The sequence below is a fragment of the Pantherophis guttatus genome, chromosome 4, assembly GCF_059756535.1.
Source record: "Pantherophis guttatus breed Tessera chromosome 4, ASM5975653v1, whole genome shotgun sequence".
NCBI lineage: Eukaryota > Metazoa > Chordata > Lepidosauria > Squamata > Colubridae > Pantherophis > Pantherophis guttatus.
This window is the reverse complement of record NC_142066.1, coordinates 158344040-158369121: the sequence shown is the minus strand read 5'-3', so window position 1 is coordinate 158369121 and position 25082 is coordinate 158344040. Positions and strand designations below refer to the sequence as shown.

At 48.9% G+C, this 25082-nt stretch overlaps 1 protein-coding gene across 7 annotated transcripts in view; it reads right to left on the bottom strand.

The window, feature by feature from the left end:
• The window catches only part of DHX30 (DExH-box helicase 30), a 28254-nt gene extending 5794 nt beyond the window's left edge, over positions 1-22460 (bottom strand). Inside the window, exons 1-15 of one of the 7 annotated variants that reach the window (XM_087894283.1) lie at positions 22017-22136; positions 18231-18321; positions 15700-15754; positions 14845-14976; positions 12497-12627; positions 11962-12072; positions 9680-10035; positions 7934-8057; positions 7688-7837; positions 6773-6925; positions 5101-5922; positions 4289-4367; positions 2551-2655; positions 1907-2082; positions 443-649 (exon numbers count right to left, since the gene is read on the bottom strand). In XM_087894283.1, coding sequence (XP_087750409.1) covers positions 443-649; positions 1907-2082; positions 2551-2655; positions 4289-4367; positions 5101-5922; positions 6773-6925; positions 7688-7837; positions 7934-8057; positions 9680-10035; positions 11962-12072; positions 12497-12627; positions 14845-14976; positions 15700-15727 — 2574 coding nt within the window. In that variant the 5' untranslated portion in view covers positions 15728-15754; positions 18231-18321; positions 22017-22136. Of the gene's footprint in view, positions 1-442; positions 650-1906; positions 2083-2550; positions 2656-4288; positions 4368-5100; positions 5923-6772; positions 6926-7687; positions 7838-7933; positions 8058-9679; positions 10036-11961; positions 12073-12496; positions 12628-13664; positions 14361-14844; positions 14977-15699; positions 15851-18230; positions 18336-22016 lie in introns of those variants that run through there. The other 6 variants (XM_087894281.1, XM_060683266.2, XM_087894282.1 and 3 more) reach the window with 6 other exon arrangements.
• Positions 22461-25082: the final 2622 nt, after the last annotated feature.

Below are 25082 nucleotides of genomic sequence, written 5' to 3'. Positions count from 1 at the left end.
GATTCTATCATTCCCTAAGGGTCTACTGTGTGAGCAGGGAGTTGGACTAGATGATCTCCGAGGTCGCCTCCGAACCTTTGATCCTGTCATTCTGTAAAGGTCTCCTGCTCGAGCAGTGGGTCGAACTAGACGACCTCTAGGGTCCCTTCCAATTGTGTGATTCTGTAAGGGTGTCCTCCTTGAGTAGGGGGGTCAGACTAGATGACCTCCAAGGTCCCTTCCAACTCTATAATTCTGTAAGGATCTCCTATTTGGCCAAGGGGCTTGGACACTAGTAGGGTAACCCTCTGTCCTTAAGCGAGTCTAAAACATCAAAAAAAAAAAAAAAAACCCACTAGGAAGCCCCTCGTGTGCCCTTCACACATTCCAAAAGATCTCGGCTCATTTGCGGCAATGATCTGAAACGGGGAAACGAACAGACAAGGACTGGCCCAAATCTAACCGTCTTCTCTGGCTGGTGGATCTTGGTTTGTACCACCAGGTTCTCCAGGGGCGTGCGCAGGATTTCGGGCACTTGGTAGGTGGGCATGCGGTCCAGGCGGCTGTGAGGGAAGAGGTGGTAGGCGAACCCGGATTGGCAGCGCCCGGCTCGTCCTCGTCGCTGGATGACGTTCGATTTTGACACCCAGACGGTCTCCAAGCACGAAACCTGAAAAGTGGGGAAGACGGAAGGAAACTCGTCGTGCAGAGAAAAACAATCCTAACCCTAATCTTAAACCTAGCAATAAACTTAGCCCTACTCCTAATGCATCACCCTACTTCTAGCCTAGCCCTAGCATGTACCCTAACCCTGATCCTAACCCTAACCCTAGCAATAACCCTAACGCTAACCCTAATGCATCACCCTAACCAAGTCCTAACCCAAACACTAAGCGTAACCGTAACCTTAACTCTAACACTAGCCCTAATGCATAAACCTAACCCAGACCTAACTCTAACCCTAATATGTAAACTAACCCTAACCTTAAACCTAACCCTAATGCATAACCCTAAATCTAACACAGACAATCCACAATCGCCCGGTGCGTTCCCACAGACGGGGCCTCCTCAGGGTCCCGTCGGCCAGGCGGTGTCGGCTGGCGACCCCCAGGGGGAGAGCTTTCTCTGTGGGCGCTCCCACCCTCTGGAACCAACTTCCTTCGCTCGTCCCACCGCGATTTGAAGACCTGCTTGTTTCGCAGCCTGGACTGATGGGTTTTTTTTTTTTTTAAATGAATTTTAAATTTTAAATTGTTTTAAATCGGAACTTTAATTTTATATTGTTTTAACGAGCAACTATGCATTTTTACTGTTGTGAGCCGCCCTGAGTCTTCGGAGATAGGGCAGCATATAAATTAAATTAAATTAAATTAAATTAAATTAAATTAAATTAAATTAAATTAAATTAAATAATTAAATTAAATTAAATTAAATTATTAAATTAAATAAATTAAATTAAAAAATTAAATTAAATAGTCCTAACCCTAACCCCGCACAAACCCTAATCTTAACACTAACCCTAATTCATGACTGCAACCTAGACCTAAGCCCTAACTTTAAACTTAACCCCTACCTCTAACCCTAGTCTTAATGCATAACCCTAACTCAAACCTTAACCCTAGCCGTAGCAATAACCCTAGTCCTAATGTGTAACCCTAACTCAAACCTTAACCCTAGCCGTAGCAATAACCCTAGTCCTAATGCGTAACCCTAACTCAAACCTTAACCCTAGCCGTAGCAATAACCCTAGTCCTAATGTGTAACCCTAACCCGAGATTCCATCAGAACTAGGTGGTCAGAAAGCCTCTCCTGACTCCGGAGAACCCCATAAGAACCGCACCCAAGCACGCGCATGTCTCCCAGCGCCTACCGATTTAATCCCACCCCCTCTTCGAAGAAGAGCCCCCACCCAGTTCACAGAGTCAACCTTGGTTTTCAGATCGTAGCGTTCCTCCTTGTGGGTCCCGCTGTCCACAACGTGCACGATGTCATTGATGGTGATGGAGGTCTCGGCAATGTTGGTGGCCAGGACGATTTTTCGCACGCCGGTGGGAGGCCGGGGGAAGATGCTCTGCTGGTCCATCATTGGGATATTGGAATGAACTAAAAAGAAAAAGGGGTGGGGGAGGATGATGATGAATACAACCATCCATCTCGAGTTCTCGTTTACCTGGATGAACCGTGTCTTTTATAATAGCACACTTTACAGGGGGAAGGAGAGAAGGGGAAGGAGAGGAGGAAAGAAGAAAGTAGAAGAGGATAGAAGAAGGGAGGGAAGGGAAAGAGAGGAGAAGGAGAAGAAGGATTGTTGTAAAATAAGGGAGATGGAGTGGTAGAAGAGCAACCCCGAGTATACTCAAATTTTTTTAGGATGAAGAATGAACTAACATGAGAGTTAAAAGAGAAGATGTATGATTGACAATGGATAAGAGACTGTACATTTAAGACATGTTTATGAGAAATAAAAATAATAGCACGTTTTATAATAGAACACTCCAAAACATTCCCGCCGGCCTCGGCTCCAGGCCGACCCCGGGGAGCAACGGAGGGAGGGACTAGCCTCTTTTTCACCTGGTAAGATAAGGTAGCGGCTGTTGTGAGACCCCAGGATTTCCAAAAGACGTTGCTGGACCCCTTTAATTTCCTGCCAGCCCGGAAGGAAGCAGAGGATGCCACCTGCGAAGAGAAGACACAGTACATCCAGTTTCATGAAAAGAAGGAGGAGGGGATAACATGATAGCAGTCTTCCCATATTTGAAGGGCTACCCCAAAGAAGAAGGGGTCCACCTGTTCCCCAAAGCATCCATGAAATCCTCCTCAAATCACCACCGGTTCCCTGCCCACGCATGAGTGGTGTGTGCCAAAGATGCACTTTGCGCGGAAAAAGATGATTTCACTAGGCAAGTATTAACAGGAAAGGGGGGGAACGGGACGACAGCTAGGCCACGTGATTTAGCTTCGCTAGAAAGCAGGATTTCCTGCTTTCTAGCAAAGCTAAACCGCGCTGCACAGCTGATCATCGGAAATACCGGTTCAGACGAACTGGTAGCCTTTTTTTTTTTTTTTTTTTTTTACTATTGTTTCGCCCGAACCGGTAGTTTTTATCACTCTGCCTGAAACGGAGCAAACCGGTAGCATTTCACCCCTGATCCAAAGGCAGGAGAAGAACTCACTGAAGAAAGAAGTCACCTAAAACTAAGGAGAAATTTCCTACGAGTGAGAAGAATTAACCAGTGGAACTCCTTGCCACCAGAAGAAGGTCTGCAAGGAAACCACCAAGCTCAGAGGGCATCAACGACCTCACAGTCATTGTCCTCCTCCTCCACCTCTTCTACACAATCTCCATTCCCTTCTAGCTCTGATGGTGTTCCCTAATTGGGTCATGAAACGTCTGCATGAAAACCACCAAGCCCAGAGTCCCAAGGACCCCACAGTCCTCCTCCCCCTCCTCATTTTCTCCCTCTCTCCCTCCCCCTTCCTTTCTCCTCTTCCTCCTCTCCCCGTTCCCTTCTAGCCCCGATATTACCTACGAGGAAACAACCAAGCTCAGAGTGCTCCAAGGACCCCACAGTCCTTCCTCCTCTTCCTCTTCTACACAAACCCCACACCCTTCTTGTCCCTGATGATGTTACCAAGTTGGGTTGTGAAACGTCTAGTAGAAAATAACCGTGGTCAGAGAGCACCAAGGGTCCCTCATCTGAGCCCCAAGCTACAAATATTCTCCTTTATTGCTATTATTATTACTATTATTACTATTTTATTATTTATTACTATTTTTATTACTATTATTTATATTATTATCATGATGATTATTATCTCTTTTATCCATTAAACATGAAAGTCAGTTAACTGAAAATTTAAAAATGTTTCACAAATATCATTGACTGCGCTGATGGTTGATACGGGTTGTTGCCAGCATCCTAGATATCAACCAAGTATCTTCATTCTTATTCTTACTAGTATTAGTATTATTACTATTCTTATTACTATTTTTATTTTTATATGATTATTTTCCAATTGAACACGTGGTTGTCCACATCCCTTCGCAGCCCCATTGGTCCTGCCCTCCAACGCAACCCCCTTTTCTCTTGTGACCCCCTCCCCCCACCCCCGGGAAAACGAACGGCCCTCCCCTAAGATAAAGCCATGGGATTCGCCGGTTGTACTAACCAGGATTGGCTGAACGAACTGTCACTGGTTCTCTCCAACTCAAAGCAAAGCAACCCCTGTAAATTCTGCCCCGCAAACCCAACTTGGACCCCTTCCTCTGGGGACCCCCACCATGGTTGAGCGCAGAGGGGCCACCCACCTGGTTCACCGTGGGCATCGATCTGAAGGACGAGATCGGCAATCAGCTCAAGGTCCACGATGCATTCGTCGTCCGATTGCTGAGGGGAGGGTGAAAGAGAGAGATGGGACGGGCAGTCCTCGACTTACAACTAAAATGGATTCCAATATTACTGTCACTAAGCGAGACACGGATAGCTATATGTGTGTGTATATCTATTCATCCATCTATATTTATGTATCTTTCTGTCTTTATTTGTATCTCTCTATCCCTCTCCATTATCTATCCCTCCCTCCCTCTTTTTCTTTCCTTTCTATCTCTATCCCTATTAATCCATTATCTAACTTATCCATCCATCCATCTCTATCTCGGTCTTTGTTTCTCTCTATCCCTATCTATTTATTATCTACCTACCTCTCTGTCCATCCATCAATCCATCTCTATTTATCTATCTCTTTATTTCTATCTCTTTATTCATTATCTGCCTATCTATCCATCCATCCAAGTTATCTTTTATTTCTATCTTTCTATCCCTATCTATTTATCCACTATCTCTGTACCTTTCCGCCTGTCTGTCCATTCATCCATCCATATTTATCTCCGTCGGTCTTTATTTCTCTCTATCTGTATCTGTTTATCTATTATTTACCCATCCATCCATATTTATTTCTGTCCATCTGCCTTTATTTCTCTCTCTCTATCCCTATTTAACCATCCATCCCTCCACGTATCCATCCCATCACCCAACCACATCGATTGCCTGTTTTCACCCGAGAGCTAGGGAAGTATCTCCACCGTGTCCCGTCTCCCCCTTCGATCGCTGCAGCGCCCACCTTGATCTCGTAGTGACGATGTCGGCCGACCATGGACATAATGTCCTCCAGGTAGTATTCTTTGACCGGATACATGAAACCTGGCACTTTGACCACAGGACAGTCCCCAAAATACTGCGAGAAACGTTGGTTGTCCCCCGTGGCGCTCATCAGCACCAGGCGCAGCTGCCGGTTCTGCTTCTGAATTCCCTTCAGGAGGATGAGCAGGAAGTCGGTGTTGACATCCCGCTCGTGGACCTCGTCTACGATCACGTGGCTGACCCCTTCCAGCCGGGGGTTGCCTTGCAGTTTCCGCAACAGGATGCCCACGGTGCAGAAGAGCACGGCGCCCCCACGGGATGGCGGCTTGCTCTCCAGCCGCACCTGGTATCCGACATTCCGCCGCATGCTGGGCCCCAGCTCTTGGGCCACGCGCTGGGCCACAGAAATGGCGCTGATCCGACGGGGCTGGGTAACCACCATGTTGCACTGGGCGCCGCGGCCTTCCAGGATGAAGTGTTCAAGCAGCAACTGGGGGATACGGGTGGTTTTCCCGCAGCCAGTATCGCCGGCGATCACCACCACTGGGTGCTGCTCCACGGCCGAGAGGATGGCTTCCTTGTGGGAGTCCACGGGGAGTGGGTGGCTATCCTGCCACAGGCTCCCCCGCCGTTTCCAGAGCGCCAGGAGGTTCTGGCTGAGACGGACCTCTTCCGATTCGGAGAGCGGGATGTAGGTTTTGCCCGTGATGGCATCGCTCAGGGCGCCGCCACTCTCCTTACTCAGGTTCATTACATCGTCTGTCAGCCGGGGCGGTCGAGAGTCTCGGGAGTCGACGGGGTACTGAAGAAAAAAGGAAGAAAGGGTTTCGTGATTCTTTTGCAATATGGCAAGGCCTGGTAGAGGATGGGGTTGTTCCATCCTGAATACAGGTGATCCTCTTCTTACGACCGTTCGTTTAGCAATTGCTTGGAGTTACAACGGCCCTGAAAAACGCGACTGAAGACTGTTTTTCACACGACCGTCGTTACATCCCGTCAGGTGACCTGTATATGTATACAAACACACACACAAAATCTATCATCTATCCATCCATCCATCCATCATCTGTCTATCATCTGTCTATTTCTTTCTTTCTGTCTCTTTCTATCATCTCTCTCTCTCTTTAATCCATCTATATCTATCCATCCATCCATCCATATTTGTCTGTCTGTCTGTCTCTGTCTCTCTCTTTCTATCATCTCTCTCTCTCTCCATCCATCTATTTGGATGTACAGCAGTTCATTTAGGGACAGTTCCAAGTTGCAACGGCGCTGAAAACAGTGACTGAGGACCTGTTTTCCCATTTACGACTGTTGTGGTATCCCTAGGGTCACCTGAACAAAATTCAGACCCTGGGCAACCGACTCATATTTACGATGGTTGCAGCATCCTGGGGTCGTGTGATCCCCTTTGGCGACCTTCTTCTCCCAATGTGGAACCTGGATTCACTTAACGACGGTTCGACTAACTTCACAACTGCAGCGGTTCTTCCCTTAATCGCTGTGGTAAACTGCCGTAAAACGGGATGAAACTCACTTCGCAAAGGCAGCCCTTGGCAGAAATGTCGGGCACCTGTGCGGTCGCAAATCAAAGACTCCCTGTATTATCTGTTTCCCATCGGCTTGGACCCTCCGCTCTCAGACCGACTTACGTGGTTCAAGTAGTTCTCGATCTTGCGTAGCGTGGCTTCGGGGACTTTGATGTGGCAGGGCTTCCTCTGGTTCTCCCCCAGCTCCCGTAGGGACGTCATGTTGTACATGGCATGGCTCAACGGATTGTTGTTCTTGTCAACTAAACCGAGACTCTGGGGGGGAGGGAAGGAGGGACAGGTGAGGAAGCTGGAGGGCTGGGATATTATTCTGTAATATCCTGTAAAATTCCAGTATAATTCTGTAATTCTGCAATATTCGTTAATATTTATTAATATTCTGTAATATTTGGTTAATTTCTTTAATATTCATTAATATTCTGTAATTATGCAATATTCTGCAATTCTGCAACATTTCATAATGTATAATTCTGTAATATTCAGTAATTTGTTAATATTCGTTAATATCCTGTCACATTCTGCAATATTCAGTAATTCTGCAATATTCTATAATATTCTGTAATTCTGCAGGATTATGTAACAGCAACATTCTATAGTATTCTGCAATTCTGTAACATTTCATAATGTATAATTCTGTAATATTCAGTAAATCATTAATATTCCTTAATATCCTGTCACATTCTGCAATATTCAGTAATTCTGCAAAACTCTATAATATTCTGTAATTCTGCAGGATTATGTAACAGCAACATTCTATAGTATTCTGCAATTCTGTAACATTTCATAATGTATAATTCTGTAATATTCAGTAAATCATTAATATTCGTTAATATCCTGTCACATTCTGCAATATTCAGTAATTCTGCAATACTCTATAATATTCTGTAATTCTGCAGGATTATGTAACAGCAACATTCTATAGTATTCTGCAATTCTGTAACATTCGGTAATTCTGTAATATTCTGCTATATTGTGTAGTAGTCTATATTTTCTCCATGTGGCCGGCGGGTGACTTACCTTGAGCTTCTGACATGCCAGGGCAGCGGCCTTGTTCTCTGCTTCCACTTTGCGACGTCCCTTGGCGGCGAAGGTCATCGGGCAGGGCCAGCGTAACGTCAGTTTGCAGATCTTGATTTTGGTGCCAACGGTGCGGAACTGCATGTACTCCTGTGAAGACGACAATTCGGGTTTGTATCCTCCGGTTTGTCTGAAATCCGCACGCTGAAGCACGCGCGCACGTGCCCCTTTTGGGTGGCAACTCACCTTGACGGTGGAAGACGATGTGGCGATCTGGATGACCTGGGCTAGGAGGTTTTTCGGCAGGGGAAACTGAGTCAGGGCACGCAGGGCAGTATTGTCGTCGGTCATTTCCATCGAGAACGCGTCCCTGCGCGGGAAAAGAAAATGTATCTGTGTGTCTGTTTGCTGCAGTCGCCTGTTTTATTACTGGGAGTGTGCAGGGAGTCCTCAACTTACGACCTTTCGTTTAGTGACCGTCTGGGACTGGGAAAAGGGATGTGGGACTGGATTTTCGCTCTGAGCTGTGGAGAGTTGGAGCTCGGGGGTGGTCATTAAGGCGAGAACTAGCCTTGCTTCAACCGTGTTTGAGAGCTGGGCATGAGAGGTAGTCCTCGCTTAACTATCAATGGTTTAAGGACTGTTCAAAATTACAACGCCCTCCCCTTCCCCGTCCCCAATGTATGACCACAATTGAGCTCCAAATTCCTGTTGCTAAGCAAAATGTCTGTTGAGTGACTTTTGCCCCATTTTATGCCCTTTCGCGCCACAGTTGTTAAGCGAATCATTGCAGTTAAGTTAGGAACACAGTCGTTAAGCGAATCTGGGTTCCCCATTGGCTTGGCTCGTCAGGAGGTCGCAAAAGGGGATCACGGGGACTCCAGGAGGCTACAACCATCGTAACTATCAGCCAGCAGCCAAGTGTGTGAACTTTGATCTGCAATGGTCATAAATGTGTGAAAAACGGTCCAAAATCACTTTTTTCAGCCACATCATAACTTTGAACAGTCACTAAACGAATGGTTGTAGGTCAAGGACTACCTGTATTAAAATCCTCGTGTCCTACTCGCAAGTCAACTGGAAGAAGTTAGTTACTCATTGAGCTTTCATTGAAAAGTGACTTTGAGGGCCATTTTCCACATGTATGACAGTGACACCATCCCCGCGGTCACATGATCGAAATTCCAACGCTTGGCACTGACTCATATTTATGACGGTTGCTGTTGTGACCTTCCGGCAAGCGAAGTCAACGGGGAAGCCATAGTGTGACTCACTTAACAACCGCAGGGATTCACTGAGCCACCGTGGCAAGGATAATTGTAAAAGGCGGTAAAACTCACCCGTCTCGTTTACCAACAGGGAGGTTGAGCTCGATTGTAGCCATAAGTCAAGGACTAGCTGACGGAAGGTTGAGACTTGGAGGCGCACGAGACTGTGCCCACCACCCAACCATACGCAAAGACCTTTCTCCTGTGCCACCCCACACAAAACCCACAACTTATTCCTTCCCTTAAACCCCTTTTTTGTTCTTCCTTCAACCCACAAACGAAGGATCGACAGTCCTCGCGGAGCGACCCACATTTCAGCGAGGCAGGGGACGATGGACTATCACCCAGTCCCTTCCCAATCAGCTCCATCATGCTCTCCAAGCAGGGTAAGGCCTGCCCATGTTGCATCACAATTGTCCAGCAGAAGAGGTGGCTGGGCCTTCTAGAATCTTCCCCGGACGATTTAGGCCGCCTTGGAGGAGGAGGGAGGCTGTCGGCTTCAAGGGATCGAAGGAGCAGTACGGTTTAAGCGGGTTCAACTTCAATTCCCAGAATTCCCCCGGGGTTTGTAAGATTTCAGAGGGGGGGATTTCAACTCCCAGAATTGTTTTCTGACAGGCGTTTCCAGGTGAACGAACCCTAAAAATTGAGCCCGTTCAGAAGTTGCGCCCAACAAACAAAAGACCAAAAGTCACCGAACGGACGGACGGTACCGACGTCGTACCTGAACTCTCTGGGCGGCGTCTGAGCACCTGGCCGCGCCATGGAGAGACCGTTGTGAAGGTCGATGGTGTCTTCTTCCAGCTCCCCCTCCTCCAGCTCCCCCTCCTCCAGTTCCCCCTCCTCCAGCTCTTCGTTTCGGAGGGGTTTGGAGAGGGGGCTGTGCTCCAGGGGCTGGACAGGGTCTTCGGGCTCCATCCGTCGCCAGCAGGTCGAAAGGTCAGCCAGGGAAGGCCCGGATTTGGAGCGCCAGTGGCTTTCGGCAAACCACTTCTTCTCGGCGCAGCCCAGCTGCTCGGCCAGAATCCGGTACTTGGCAGCGTCAAAGAGCTCGTTTCGGGGTCCCAGCAGGCCCCAACCCTGGGGTGGGTGGAGACAGAAGAAAGGAGGAAGGAAAGAAAGAAGGAATGATGGATGGAAAGAAAGAAAGAGAGAGAGAAGGAGGGAGGGAGGGGGAAGAAAGGAGGGAGAGAAAAGAAAGAAAAAAGAAAGAAAGAAAGAGGGAGGGAGGGAGGAGGAGAAAGGGAGAGGGAGGGAGAAAGGGAGGGAGAGAGAGGGAGAGAGAAAAGAAAGAGAAAGAAAGAAAGAAAGAAAGAAAGAAAGAAAGAAAGAGGGAGGGGGAGAAAGGAAGAGGGAGGGAGAGGGAGAGAGAGAAAAGAAAGAGAAAGAAAGAAAGAGGGAGGGGGAGAAAGGAAGAGGGAGGGAGAGGGAGAGAGAGAAAAGAAAGAGAAAGAAAGAAAGAGGGAGGGGGAGAAAGGAAGAGAGAAAAAAGAAAGAAAAAAAGAAAGAAAAAAGAAAGAAAGAGGGAGGGAGGGAAGGAGGGAGTGGGAGAAAGAAGAGGGAGGGAGAAAGGGAGGGAGAAAGGGAGGGAGAGAGAGGGAGAGAGAAAAGAAAGAGAAAGAAAGAAAGAAAGAGGGAGGGAGGGGGAGAAAGAAGAGGGAGGGAGAAAGGGAGGGAGAGGGAGGGGGAGAGAGAAAAGAAAGAGAAAGAAAGAAAGAGGGAGGGGGAGAAAGGAAGAGAGAAAAAAGAAAGAAAAAAAGAAAGAAAAAAGAAAGAAAGAGGGAGGGAGGGAGGGAAGGAGGGAGGGGGAGAAAGGAAGAGGGAGGGAGAGGGAGAGAGAGAAAAGAAAGAGAAAGAAAGAAAGAGGGAGGGGGAGAAAGGAAGAGAGAAAAAAGAAAGAAAAAAAAAGAAAGAAAAAAGAAAGAAAGAGGGAGGGAGGGAAGGAGGGAGTGGGAGAAAGAAGAGGGAGGGAGAAAGGGAGGGAGAAAGGGAGGGAGAGAGAGAAAAGAAAGAGAAAGAAAGAAAGAGGGAGGGGGAGAAAGGAAGAGAGAAAAAAGAAAGAAAAAAAAGAAAGAAAAAAGAAAGAGGGAGGGAGGGAGGGAGGAGGAGAAAGGGAGAGGGAGGGAGAAAGGGAGGGAGAGGGAGGGGGAGAGAGAAAAGAAAGAGAAAGAAAGAAAGAGAAAGAAAGAAACAAAGAGGGAGGGGGAGAAAGGAAGAGAGAAAAAAGAAAGAAAGAGAAAGGAAAAAGAAAGAAAGAAAAAAGAAAGAAAGAAAAGAAAGGAAGACGGAGGGGGAGAAAGGGAGAGAGAGATAAATAAATAAATAAATTAGCTTGGATGGCACAACAGAAGACAAACTAGGTAGACAGAAGCTTTGGGGTCCTGGGTGCTCTGTCAGCCGGATGGTTTTCTTGCAAACATTTCGTGACCCAACTACAGAACATCATCAGTGTTAGAAGGGAGGAGGAATTTGCTGGGAGGAGGAGAAAAGATGAGGAGGAGGAGGAAATTATGCTCTCTGTTTGGTGATTTTTTTTTTGCAGACATCTCATGATCCAACTAGGGAACATCATCAGTATTACAAGGGAGGGAGGTTTGCAAGAGAATAGGAGGAGGAGCGGGAAGAGAAGGACTGTGGGGTCCTTAGTGCTCTCTTGGCAGTTTTCTTGCAGACGTCTCATGACCCGACTAGGGAACATCATCAGTGTTAGAAAGGAGGAAGGACTGCCAGGAGGAGGAGGAAGAGGAGAACTGTGGGGTTCTTGGATAGTTTCCTTGCAGGTGTTTCCTTAACAAACTACACTGTCTCCTCCCCCTCCCAACACTGATGATGTTCCCTAGTTGGGTCATGAGACGTCTGCGAGGAAATGAAACTACACAACTGTGGCCATTGGGATCCCCTTTCCGTTGTTAATTTTCCCAAAGTCCTTCGAGTCCCGCTAAAAGGAAAAACCTTGACCTGTCCCAGAAGGGGTCTGCGCGCAAAGCCCACCCTGGAAATTCTCACCTTGAAGAGCTGGCAAGCAGCGGCGGCCGCCTGCCTCTCTGCGTCGATCTTCTTGGTCCCGTAGCCTTCCACTTCGACATTTTTGGGCCACTTGATGAGCAGCGTGACTTTCTGGGGGGAGAGGAAGACCCAGGCCTGAACTGTTTGTCCTCCACTTACGACCGTGATGGAACATTCCCGTTGCAGTCGTTAAGTGGTGACCGAAAATCATCAAGCAAACTACTGTACATCTTTTGAGTTACAACCTTAATGGAAGCTCCACATTGCGGTCGTTAAGTCATCACAGAACGCAGTCAAGAAAACTATTGTTCATCTTCCACTTATGATCCCCGACCGCAGGAGGAATGCCACTGTCTCAAAAAACGACCCCAAGTTAATTCCCCCCCGTGTCATTAACGTCGGTCACTAAGTGAAGCACTGTAAGTAAAGGACTACTATATTCTTAGGTTCGGCGGATATGAAATTTAACCAGAGCTTTGGACTTTTTAAAGAAAAAAGGAAAGTTAAATTGATTTTTTTTAAAAAAAAAAATTACCTTTTTCCGTGGCCCGTTGGAATGGATGTAGATTAATTTGTCTCTGGCATGGGAGATACCAAGGGCTCGTCCGATGACGCTGTTGAGAAGGTTTTTCGGCTGTGGGAATTCCTTCAGCAAATCTCTGGTTTCTGCCATAAAAACAGGACAAGGAAGTTGTGAGTTCAACCCGTCAACCCATCGATCAGGAATGTACGGCAACGGGGTTGGTTTTTTCTCGCCTCGGCAACACAATCTTCCAGCGGTCGGAAAGTTGAAACTGGCTACAGAAACTCAGGATGTCCTACGTTAAGCGAGGTTGGAGGTGGGGTGGTGGTGTGTGTTTCCTTGTGGATGTTTCGCGACCAAACTAGGGAACATCATCAAGGCTAGAAGGAGTAGGGATTTGTGAAGAGGGAGAAAAGGGGAGGAGGAGGAAGGACTGCGGGGTCCTTGATAGTCTCCAAGCTTGGTGGCGTTCTTGCAGACATTTCACGATCTAGCCGGGTAACCTGTTCAGTGGCAGAAGAAAGGGTTTTTTGGAGAGCAGGAGGAGGAGGAAGAAGGGGAGAAGTTAAGTGAGGGACGGAAGGAAGGACTTTGGGTATTCTCTGAGTTGAGTGGCTTTCTTGCAGGCATCTCTTGACCCAACTAGGGGACCCCATCAGTGCTAGAAGGGAGGGGGATTTGAAGGTTATGGCCACACTCCCCACCCCCAAAGATTTCCCAGTCTGGGGCCGTGCCTGTACAAGGTCAACCGCCCAAGGGCTGAAGGTCATGCAGCTGAGGTGGGGGGACCATTCCCAGCTGACTGTAGAGCCCCACGACCCTGTAATGTGGGGGGGGGGTTAAAATCCCCCCATCTGGATCTCAGCCCAAAGGGGCCTCTTGGGACTCCCCCCTCCACCTACCCCTGGGCAGCCTAGGACACACAATCCCCCCCCCCGCATCCTGCCCAAAAGGGGCGGCATAGACCCTCCCCTCCTCTTACCCCAGAGAGTCTGGGGCACAGAGCCCCCCCCTTCTCCTGGGGAAGCCTTGCATAAGATCCCCCCAGACTCTCCCCAAAGGGGGGGGGCTCAATCCCCCCCATCGTGGCCCCAAAAGGGAGGGGCATGAGACCCCCCCCACCCACCCCTGGATCCAGCTCCTCCCCCCCATCCTGCCCCACAGGGACCCTCCCACTTACCCCGAGGGAGCTTTGAGGGGGAGACATGGAGGCTGCAGCCTTCCTCGCCCTCCCGGCCCATCTCTCCTTCCCGGCCGCCTTCCTCCGCTTCCTCCGGCCCGGCAACGCGGGTGTAGCAGCGGGATCGCCAAGGGCCTACCAAGCCGGGGGCTCCCGTGAAGCCTCCCCCGCGCAGGAGCCCCCGCAAGAGCCGGCAAGGGACCGCCATGCGGAGAGAAAGAGAACCGGGGCAGCGAGAGGGAGGCCAGAGCGCCCGCGACGGAAAAGACGAGCCTTGTGCGCCCCCGAGCGGCGGGAGGACGAAAAAGAGACGGCAGAGGGAAACGAGAACGAGGCCAGAACGTCCGCAACGAAGGAGACGAGAGGAAGAGGCTCCGGTAGGCGGGGTGCAGGGCTAGAGCGGCCGCGGCGGAGATGACAGGGAGCGCCCCCGCGCGGCGCAAGGCCTAAAGGGGGAACGGCAGGGGAAAGAGAGCGCGGGGCCAGAGAGTCCGCATGGGCGGAGGAAATGAGAGGAAACGGATCCGATACGCAGGGAGAACGCCACCAGAATCCGCAGCGGGGGAGAGGAGACGGAGCGCCCTAGCGCGGCGGAAGGCGGAGAAGAGAGAGCGCAGCCAGAGAGTCCTCGACGGAAGTGACGAGAGGGAGCGCCCGCGGAAGCGAGGAATTCTAGGAAGAATGCAGCCAGAAGATTCGAGGAGGGACAGTCGAGGAGAGGGTCCGAAAGGCGGAGCGTAGAGAGATCGCGGCCAGAGCGTCCGCGAGGAAGGAGACGAGAGGGAAGAGAGCCCCCGCGCGGCTCCAGGCTTTTCAACGCCGCCGCAAGAACCGCAGCACCTCAATGCAGGAAATCCTTTAATGCAGTGTTTCTTAACCTTGGAAGCTTGAAGATGGGTGGACTTCAACTCCCAGAATCCCCCACCCAGCTTTGCTGGGTGGGGGGTTCTGAGAGTTGAAGTCCACCCATCTTCAAGCTTCCAAGGTTAAGAAACACTGCTTTAATGCTAGGAAACATCCCCAGGGCTAAAAGGGAGGGGGGATGGCGGAGAGGAGGAGGAGGAGATGGATGCTGTAGCCTAGATGGGTCATGAGACGTCTGCCAAAAAACCACCCAGCTCAGAGAGCACCAAGGACCCCACAAGTTATCTATCTATCTTCCTTCCCTCCCATCACTGACGTTTCCTAGTCGGGTCATGAGACGTCTGCAAGAACCCAAGGTCAGAAATCATCAAGGACCGGACAGTCGTTGGCTGCCTGGGGAATTCTGGGAGTCGAAGTCCTCGCCTCTTAAACGTTGGGAAATCTTGTTCTAAGGCAAGAAGAATTGATGGGTTCAGCTCCAGGTCTGCCAGACTCCCATTCCTGCTCCTTCCGAGAAGGCTGGCTAGGGATGATGGGAATTGCAACTCAACCCGCTACTAGCGTGTGATCTTAACCTGATCCTAAAGCATTCCATGATTTCCTATTTAGGGATTCGGGGAAACTAGAATTAAGGAAAAGATTCCTGATACTGCAATTACCACAAAAGAACCTTGGTAGTACAGTGGTTTAAGGCACCCTGTTATTAAGCTGGTTATTAAGACCAGCTGCCTGCAATTACTGCAGGGTTCGAATCTCGCCAAGGCTCAAGGTTGACTCAGCCTTCCATCCTTTCTAAGGTAGGTAAATTGAGGACCCAGATTGTGGGGGCAATAAGCTGACTTTGTATAAATATACAAAAGGATGAAGGCTATTGCTGAGCACATTGTAAGCCGCCCTGAGTCTCCGGAGAAGGGCGGCATATAAATCAAATTAAAAAAAAAAAATTAAGCAGTGGAACGACTTGCCATCAGAAGTGCTGGATGCTCCGTGACTGGAGGCTTTTAAAAACAAGATTGGACGGCCATTTGTCTGAAATGGTATGGGGTTTCCTGCTTGAGCAGGGGGTTGGACTAGATGACCACTGAGGTCCTTTCTGTTATTCAAAGGTTCTGGTAGGGCAAGGATTTTTACACCCCAACCCTTCTGCTCCTGGCTCGAATTGAACTCTTACCTCTTCTACATGAATTCAGGGAGAACATCTCTGGCAGACCGAAATGATCCAGTTCCTGGAAAAAAAAGGAGAGAAATTTTCACCATCAATCAATCAATCAATCAAACACAGGAAAGCAAGACAATTGTGTCCCAATTCTCCAAGAAAGGTTTTAAAATCAAGAATGAGTGAGAGAGGACATCCAAGTGCCCATGTATCCACTGGTAGTTTATTTATTTATTTATTTATTTTTTACATGTATTTATATGCCGCCATTCTCCTGAAGGACTCAGGGCGGCGAACACAAGTTAAGAAACAAGTACAATAAAATAATAATTTAATCCAAATAATTAACTAGTAGTAAATAATAAAGCCCGGAATCAGTCTCAGCCTATTTGTTTGAACAGCCAAGTCTTCAGGTCCTGACGGAAGGAGCGGAGATCAGGAGCCGTCCGGAGCTCGGTAGGCAATTCATTCCAGAGGGTGGGAGCACCCACAGAGAACGCCCTACCCCTGGGCACAGCAAGGCGACATTGGCTCGCCGTCGGAACCCTGAGGAGAGCGGCCGTATGTGAGCGAACAGGACGGTGGGAGGCAGGCAGGAGAAGGTCCTGCAAATATCCCGGACCTAAGTCATGAAGGGCCTTATAGGTGAGGACTAGCACCTTGAAGCGGACCCGGAGAACCACTGGTAACCAGTGCAGCTCACGCAGGAGGGGTGTTATATGGGAGTAATGAGGGGCTCCCGTAACAACCCGTGCGGCTGCATTCTGGATCAGCTGGAGTCTCCGGGTGCATCTCAGGGGCAGGCCCATGTAGAGGGAATTGCAGTAATCCAAGCGGGAAGTAACCAGGGCATGAGTGACTGTGCGAAGGTCATCTCGGTCCAGGAAAGGGCGCAACTGGCGCACCAGGTGAACCTGTGCGAAGGCCCCCCTGGTCACGGCCGTCAGGTGGTCTTCTAGGGACAGCCGAGCATCCAGGAGGACACCCAAGTTGCGAGCCCTATCAACGGGGGCAAGTTTTTCCCCATCTATCAAAAGTGATGGAGCCTCTGAAACCCGAGATGCCGGCATCCACAGCCACTCAGTCTTGGAGGGGTTGAGTTTGAGTCTGTTTCTGCCCATCCAGGCTCGTATCACCTCCAGGCAACGGGACATCACGGAAAGGGCATCTCTGGGGTGGAGATGTATAATTGGGTATCATCAGCATATGGATGATATCTCACCCCAAAGCCACGAATGCAAATATCCCGGTGGCTTCAAATAGATGTTAAAGAGCAGGGGGGAGAGAACCGACTCCTGAGGCACCCCACAATTAAGGGGCCTCGGGGTGGACCTCTGCCCTCCCGCCCATGCAAACTGAAAGCGACCCGAGAGATAGGAGGAGAACCACTGTAACACAGTGCCTCCCACCCTTAACCCCACAAGTCGCTGCAGTAGGATACCATGGTCGATGGTATCAAAAGCCGCTGAGGGGTCAAGTAGGACCAGGATGGAGGAACAATCACCATCCCGAGCCCGCCAGAGATCATTCACCAGAGCGACCAATGCCGTTTCCGTGCTGTGCCCACGTCGGAAGCCCGATTGGTACGGGTCAAGGTATTCCGTTTCCTCCACGAATTGTGGGAGCTGTTGAGCCACTACAGTCTCAACAACCTTCGCGATGAAGCGAAGGTTGGAAATGGGACGATAGTTATTAAGTGAGTCTGGATCCAGGGAAGGCTTCTTGAGGAGAGGTCGAACCACCGCCTCCTTAAGAGAGGCGGGGAAGTTCCCCTCTCTCAACGAAGCGTTGACAATGGCCTGGATCCAGTCTATAGTCACCTCCCTACTAGCTGAAACCAACCAGGAGGGACAAGGATCCAATAAGCAAGTGGAGGAACTAAGTTTCCCCACAAGAGCCTTGGTAGTACAGGGGTTTAAGGCACCCTGTTATTAAGCTGCTTAAGACCAGCTGCCTGCAATTACTGCAGGGTTCGAATCTCTCCAAGGCTCAAGGTTGACTCAGCCTTCCATCCTTTCTAAGGTAGGTGAAATGAGGACCCGGTTTGTGGGGGCAATAAGCTGACTTTGTATAAATATACAAAAGGATGAAGGCTATTGCTGAGCACATTGTAAGCCGCCCTGAGTCTCCGGAGAAGGGCGGCATATAAATCAAATTAAAAAACAAAACAAAACAATCCTGTCCACTTCCTTGACAGAAACAGGGTCAAACTCAATCCAGATATTATTCTCAAGACCCACCCTAGTCTCCCGATTGGATTCTGCCCAACGAAGGATGAGTCAGAGTCCAATCCGATCCGGATCTGAGCGATTTTATCATGCAGAAACTGTACAAAATCCTCAGCTCTGCCCTGCAAAGGGTCTTCCTCGACTTACGACGATTCGTTTAGTGACCATTTGAAATGACAACATCCTAGAGCCGAGGGGAGTGTACAGGAAGTCCTTGATTTACAACAGTCCATTTAGCAACTGTAGAAAAAGGGATTTAAGATCCTTGTTCGCGCTTATGCCCGCCGCACTGTACCTGTGGTCAAAATTCTCACTGACCTGTATTTACGACGGTTGTAGGGTCCTGGGGTCAGGTGATCCCCTTTTGTGACCTTCTGGCAAAGCGCAATCCACGAGGAAGCCTGATTCGCTTAACGAAAATGGAACAAACTTACCCACAGGAATGATTCACTTAAGAACGGGAGACAGCCAGGCCGTAAAATGGGGGACAAACCCACTTAACAACAGTCTTGCTTAGTGGTAGAAATGGTGGTCATAAACTGAGGACTACTCATTGTCTTTTATTAACACTTTTTTTATCACATATCCTTCACCAATGACTGTAATGGAGCCAATCCATTGCTGTCATTAAGTTGTGACGCTCATAAAATTGGCCAATCACGCGACGGACCACATAAACCCAGTCCTTAAGTGAACCCACAGGTCACAAGGGCAAGCCCATCGTGTGCGACGGGCACAACAGCATGGGTGCAAAGCAGAAGCGAGGGCTGTAATTGTGGGTTGTGTGGTCGAACACACAAAACATGTACAGCTGAGGGGGCCGAGCATCAGAATTTCGGACCTGGGTTCCAATTCTCATTTTTCAGTGCAGTCGTAACTTGGAATGGTCATAAGTGGGAGACAGGCTGCAACCTTGGTTTCCCGCCCTCCCCCACCATTTATGGATTTATTTATTAAAAGCCAAACAGGGAAACTGAGTGTGGCGGTTTGCATGAATGACGGCAGCCGAAAAGGCCAGAAAAGGAGGCCAAAACTGGACCTGAGACACAGCAATGGAAAGCATGGGTTCGATGGCGGTCGCAAGCCCGAGAACCAGCCCAACGTCTGTTAGAGGAATTTGGCACTTGGCCGAGGATTTCTCCGAGTTATGTATTTCGTGGCAATCGAAGTGTCGTCAAAGCATTTGAAATGAATATGGGATAAGTTCAGCAAGGATCAATCCTTACCTACGCGAGTGGTGTGGCGGCCTAGAGGTGGAGCTCTCCCTTCACTATCAGGACGTTATGAGTTCAATCCTAGGGAGAGGCAGATATTTCTCTCTCTGGGCCCGTTGAGAATATAATCTGCTGAATATAACTCCACATTGGCGACAGGAAGGGCATCCGGCCAGTAAATGATTATGAATCTTTACCTAGGCCATACGGAGGCCCATTTCACAGAAGGGTACAGCTGAGATCCACGGGAAGGAGTTGTACCGCTTTGTAAACCTTTAGTAAGGCCACACCAAGATTACCACATCTAGTTGTGGTCGCCACATTCCAAAAAAAGATGTTGAGATTGAGGCCCGGAGACTAAAACATACAAAAAACGGCTGCAGGATTTGGGTTTGGCCAGTCTGAAGAAAAGAAGTACATGATAAAATTCTCCCAGTATTTGGGGGGGCTGCCCCGAAAAGGGGGGGGCTCCACTTATTCTCCAAAGCACCAGAGAAACAACGGATAGAAACTAATTGAGAAGAGAAGCGAGCTGGAACTAAGGAGGAATTTCCTAAGAGGGAGGACGATTCACCACTGGAACTGCTTGCCACTGGAAGTTGCAAGGGCTCCAATGCTGGAGGTTTTTAAGAAGAGATTGGATGCCCATTTTTTTTGAAAGGGTGTAGGGTTTCCTGCCTGACAAGGGGGTTGGACTAGAAGATCTCTGAGGTCCCTTCCAACTCTATCATTCTATGATTCTGTAAGGGTCTCCTGTTTGAATAGCGGGATGATGACCTCCAAGATCATTTCAGACAACTTGCTGTCCAGTTTTTTCTTGAAAACCTCCAGTGATGGAGCTCCCACAACTTCTGGTGGCAAGCTGTTCCATTGGTGAATTGCCCTTACTGTTAGGAAGCTTCTCCTTATTCCCAGGTTGCTTTACTCCTGGATTAGTTTCTCGTCTTACCTTCTAGTGCTTTGGAAAATAGATTGACCCCCGCCCCTTCTTTGTGGCAGCCCCTCAAATGCTGGAATGCTGCTATTATGTCCCCCTATTCCTTCTTTACTATAGATTGGCCATGCTCAATTCCTGCAGCCATTCTTCCTAGATTTTGGTCTCCAGCCTTTCATTCTTTTAGTTGCTCTTCTCTGCAGTTTTTCCAGTCTCCACCTCTCTCTATATGTACAGTGTGTGTGTGTGTGTGTGTGTGTATATATATATATATATATATATATATATATATATATATATATATATATATATATATATATATATGTGGGGGGGGGTCTCCAAAACTGGAGGCATCATTCAGACTTGAATCCTACCAGATTCCTGCAGCAAACACCTTCCATGCAGGAAACTGAGGCAGGAGTCGTGCAGAGGGGGGGGTCTTGTCCCGAAATGACAACAGGTGAAGCCAAAAATCCCAATGCATCCCATTATTTTACTCCGGAGGAGTAGAGAACTGCAAATTTATAATAACAACCATTATTATAAACTGTGTTTATAATAAACTGTATTTGTAATGAACTGTGTTTGTAATGAACTGTGTTTATAATAACGGTTGTTAAACCCAGTTTAAAATTTCCAGTTCTCTGTGAATTTGGAGGTTTTCGGGTAGACGTTTCGTGACACAACTAGAGAACAGTTTCAGGGTTGGAAGGGAAAGGGGTTTGAGGAGTGTGGGAGGAAGAGGAAGGGAAGAGGAGGATAAGGAGAAGATGGAAGAGAAACGGCAGGAGGACGGAAGAGGAAAAGGAGAGAAGGAAGAGAAGGAGGAGGAGATGGATAAAGAAGAGAAGGATGAGGAGAAGAGAAGAAGGAGGTAAGAGGAGGAAGATGACTATGGCCTCCTTGAGGCTCCCTGAATTTGATGGTTTCCTTGCAGACGTTTCATGACCCAACTAGGTAACCTTATCAGTGCTAGAAAAAGAGAGGGGTTCTCTCTCTATATATACAGTCCCTTCTACCACTGAAGAAGTTCCCAAGTGGGGTCACGAAACGTCTGCAGAGAATCATAAACCGCACAGACCTCCTCCTTCTCCTCCCTCCACCCTTTCGTCACCGATAATATTACACAGCTGGGTCGAGAAATGTTTGCAAGAAAACCTGGAAGCTCAGAGAGCACCCAGGACCCCACAATCCTATCCCCTCTTCCCCTTCCTCTCCACAACCTCCAGTCTTCTTGAACACTGATGATGCTATCTAGTTGGGTCATGAGACGTCTGCAAAAAAAAAAAAAATAGCTCAGAGACCACCGAGGACCTCACAGAATTTCAATTAACAGAAGAGACCCTCTATAGCTCACTATAGGTGGAAATGCGGGGTCCTCAAGTGCTTAGTAGCCTCGGTGGTTTTCTCCCAAACGTCTCATAACCCAATTAGGGAACGGCATCATGGCTTAGGGAGATACCAGACTCAACCAATTCCCAGCACTTCCAGAGTACAAGCCCTCCCAATCAGTTCCAGGCAGCCCACCCAATATCAGCCCCCCTCCCCTCCTCAGCCCCCAGACCCCTTCCCCAAATGCACCCCCCCACCCCCACCCCCCTTCTCCAAACCCAGCACCCTCCCTCCGCCCCAAAAAACCCATTCACGGGACCCTTTCATCACCCAGCCAAAATCAGACCCCCCTCCCAGACAGAGCCCCTTCCCCTGCCTGCAAAGCCCCCTCCCCAAAATAAGATCTCATTCATCACCCACCCAGGCCCCCCACCCCAATATTGGACCCTCCCAGTCAAACCTTTAAGGAGGGGGCCCTCCAACCCTCCCCCCTCGCCCCTCCCCCGCCCAGGGGAGACCCAGGCCCGGCCTCCCCTCCCAACCCGCCCCCTCCCCCCTCTCCCAAGCCACAATGGCGGCTTCTGCGGCCTAGCCAGGCTCAGGCGCGAAATAAGGCCCACCGACCTCCTTTCCCACCGCGGGCTCTGCAGCGAGGGAGGCGCCGGGCGAGCGGAAGGGTCGCGCCGGAGTATCGTCTCTGGCCGGCCGGTGCGCTGCTTTCCTTCCCCCGCCCCCCCGCCGCTCAAAGGACGCTGGCACTACAACTTCCGGCATGCTTCGCGCGCGAGTGGACGTCGGCGTCAAGGCGGCTTTTTATCCGTTCAAAGGAGGCCGAGGACTACCATCGCCAGGACTACGATTCCCGGAATGCTCCGCGGCGCGCCTTTTGACGTCGGCGAATGGGAAGGCCCTGTTTTCTCTTCATAGGAAGCCGGGACTACGATTCCCGGCATCCCTCGCGGGGCGCGTTGGCGGTAGGGAGGTGCGACGCGAGGAGGGCAGAGCCAAGAGAGCTGCTTTCCCCCCCCCCCCACACACCTCTTCCATTCACGCTACGACTACAACTCCTGGCGGGCGGGGAGACGCGCGTGGACGTTACGTAAAGGCAGCGCGCCGCGAGGAGGGCGGGGCATGCGCGCTGCTTTTTTTTGTCCCACCTTCCATTCATAGGACGCCAGGACTACGACTCCCAGCAAGACTAGCGGCGACCGTCGACATACTCTTTTTTTTTTTTCCCCCTTCCATTCAAACGACGCCAGGACTACGACTCCCGGCGGTCTGCGAGACGGCCGGTGACGTCATCGGAAAACAGGGCGCTGCTTTACCGCCCAACCTAGTTCTAGGATGCCGGGACTACGGCTCCCGGCGTGCCACGCGGCGGAAAGTCAAATGGGCGAACTGGAGGGCGGGGCCGTCGCCAGCGAAGGTGTGGGCGTGGCCGACCGCTGCTAGGCGACGGAGCACGCCGGCGGAGGGCGGGGCCGCCGCGAGTGGGCGGGGACAGGAAGGCGGAGCAGGCGGCGGCCGGTAAGTCGAGCGAGGCTTCTCCGTTGAGCTGCGGCTCGTCAGGCTGAAGTCCGTCAGGTCGAGATCCTTCTCTCCTCCTTGGCCTTTCCTGACGGGGTGGGGGAGAAGGGGGGGTTGTTTCGTTTTATGGCGACGTTTCAGCCTGTCAGATTCCACAGAATTAGTATGGGTGGTCCTCGACTTACGTCCGTCCGTTCATGGGTGGTCAGAAGTCCCAGCGGCCTTCAAAGAAGGGACCGTTTTTCCCCCCCCACACACACACACTTAAGGACCGTTTTTTCACACTTAAGGACCGTTTTTTCACACTTAAGGACCGTTTTTTCACACTTAAGGACCGTTTTTTCACACTTAAGGACCGGTTTTTCACACTTAAGGACCGTTTTTTCACACTTAAGGACCGTTTTTTCACATTTAAGGACCGATTTTTCACACTGAGACCATTTTTCACACTTAATGACTTTTTCACACTTAAGGACCGGTTTTTCACAATTAAAAACTGTTTTTCATACTTAGTGACCGTTTTTCACATTTAATGACTTTTTTCACCCGTAAGGACCATTTTTCACACTTAGCGACCAGTTTTCACACTTAAGGACAGTTTTTTCACACTTAAGGACCGGTTTTCACCCGTAAGGACCGATTTTTCACATTTAAGGACCGGTTTTTCACACTTAATGACCGTTTTTTCACACTGATATCATTTTTCACACTTAGTGACCGTTTTCCACACTTAATGACTGTTTTTTCACCGTGAGAACCGTTTTTTCACACTTAAGGACCGTTTTTCACAATTAAAAACTGTTTTTCATACTTAGTGACCGTTTTTCACATTTAATGACTTTTTTCACCCGTAAGGACCATTTTTCACACTTAGCGACCAGTTTTCACACTTAAGGACAGTTTTTTCACATTTAAGGACCGGTTTTTCACACTTAATGACCGTTTTTTCACACTGATATCATTTTTCACACTTAGTGACCGTTTTCCACACTTAATGACTGTTTTTTCACCGTGAGAACCGTTTTTTCACACTTAAGGACCGTTTTTCACATCTAGCAAACGGTTTTTCACACTGAGACCATTTTCACACTTAAGGACCGTTTTTCACGCTTAATTACCATTTTCCACTCCTGACAACCGTTTTTCACATTTAAGTATCATTTTTCACACTTAGCAACCGTTTTCCACAATTAATGACTGTTTCACACTGAACGGTCATTTTTTTACAGTTAACAATTTTCCACACTTGAAATTTCTTTCACATTTAACCATTTTTTCACAGAACCATTTTTCCCACTTAATTCCTGTTTTTCACACAACAACCATTTTTTCATACTATTTACTGACCATATTTTCACACTTAACCATCCTTTGTCAGTCCTAACGGTGGTTTTTCACACTTAATGACCATTTTTAACACTGAATGACTCTTGCAGCATCCCCCTGCTCAGGGGACCAAAATACAGATTGTTGGCAACGGACTCGTATTTATGATGATCGCAGCGTCCAGTGGTTAGCTGATCCTCTTTGCAACTTTCGGACAAGCAGGAAGCCTGATTCACTTAACAACCGTAATACTAATTTCACAAGTGCAGGGATTCGCAAGGCAAGAAAGGGCATCAAATAGAACTGCTTTTCCCAAAGAAATGTTTCACTTAGCAACAGAAATGTAGAGCACAGTTGCTGTCATAACTCAAGGAACACCTGTATTATTGGCCGTTTTCGACGGTTAGACTCCAACTCCCAGAATTCCCAGGCTTTGGAGATTCTAGGAGTTGTAGTCCACCCATCCAAAAGTGCCAAAGGTTGAGAAACACCTCCGTACATTGATGCCTGTGTTATTTCGATCCCGAGATATTTTTAATGTGGGAATTTTGGTTTGAAATCCGCCCTTATTTGTGAATTCTCTTATTCCAGATTGAAGGTGTGAACACCTCTTGCCTGAAAATGATCTGCTGGGAGAGTTTGGTCAAGTCCAGCCAGGAGCAGTCAAAGATGAAGGTAAGCGGCTTGTCGGATTGCTGGCCTTGGAGACAAAATAATGTTTTATTTTATACACTGCTCAAAAAAATAAAGGGAACACAAAAATAAGACATCTTAGATCTGAATGAATGAAATATTCTTAGTAAATACTGTACTTTGTTCATTACATAGTTGAATATG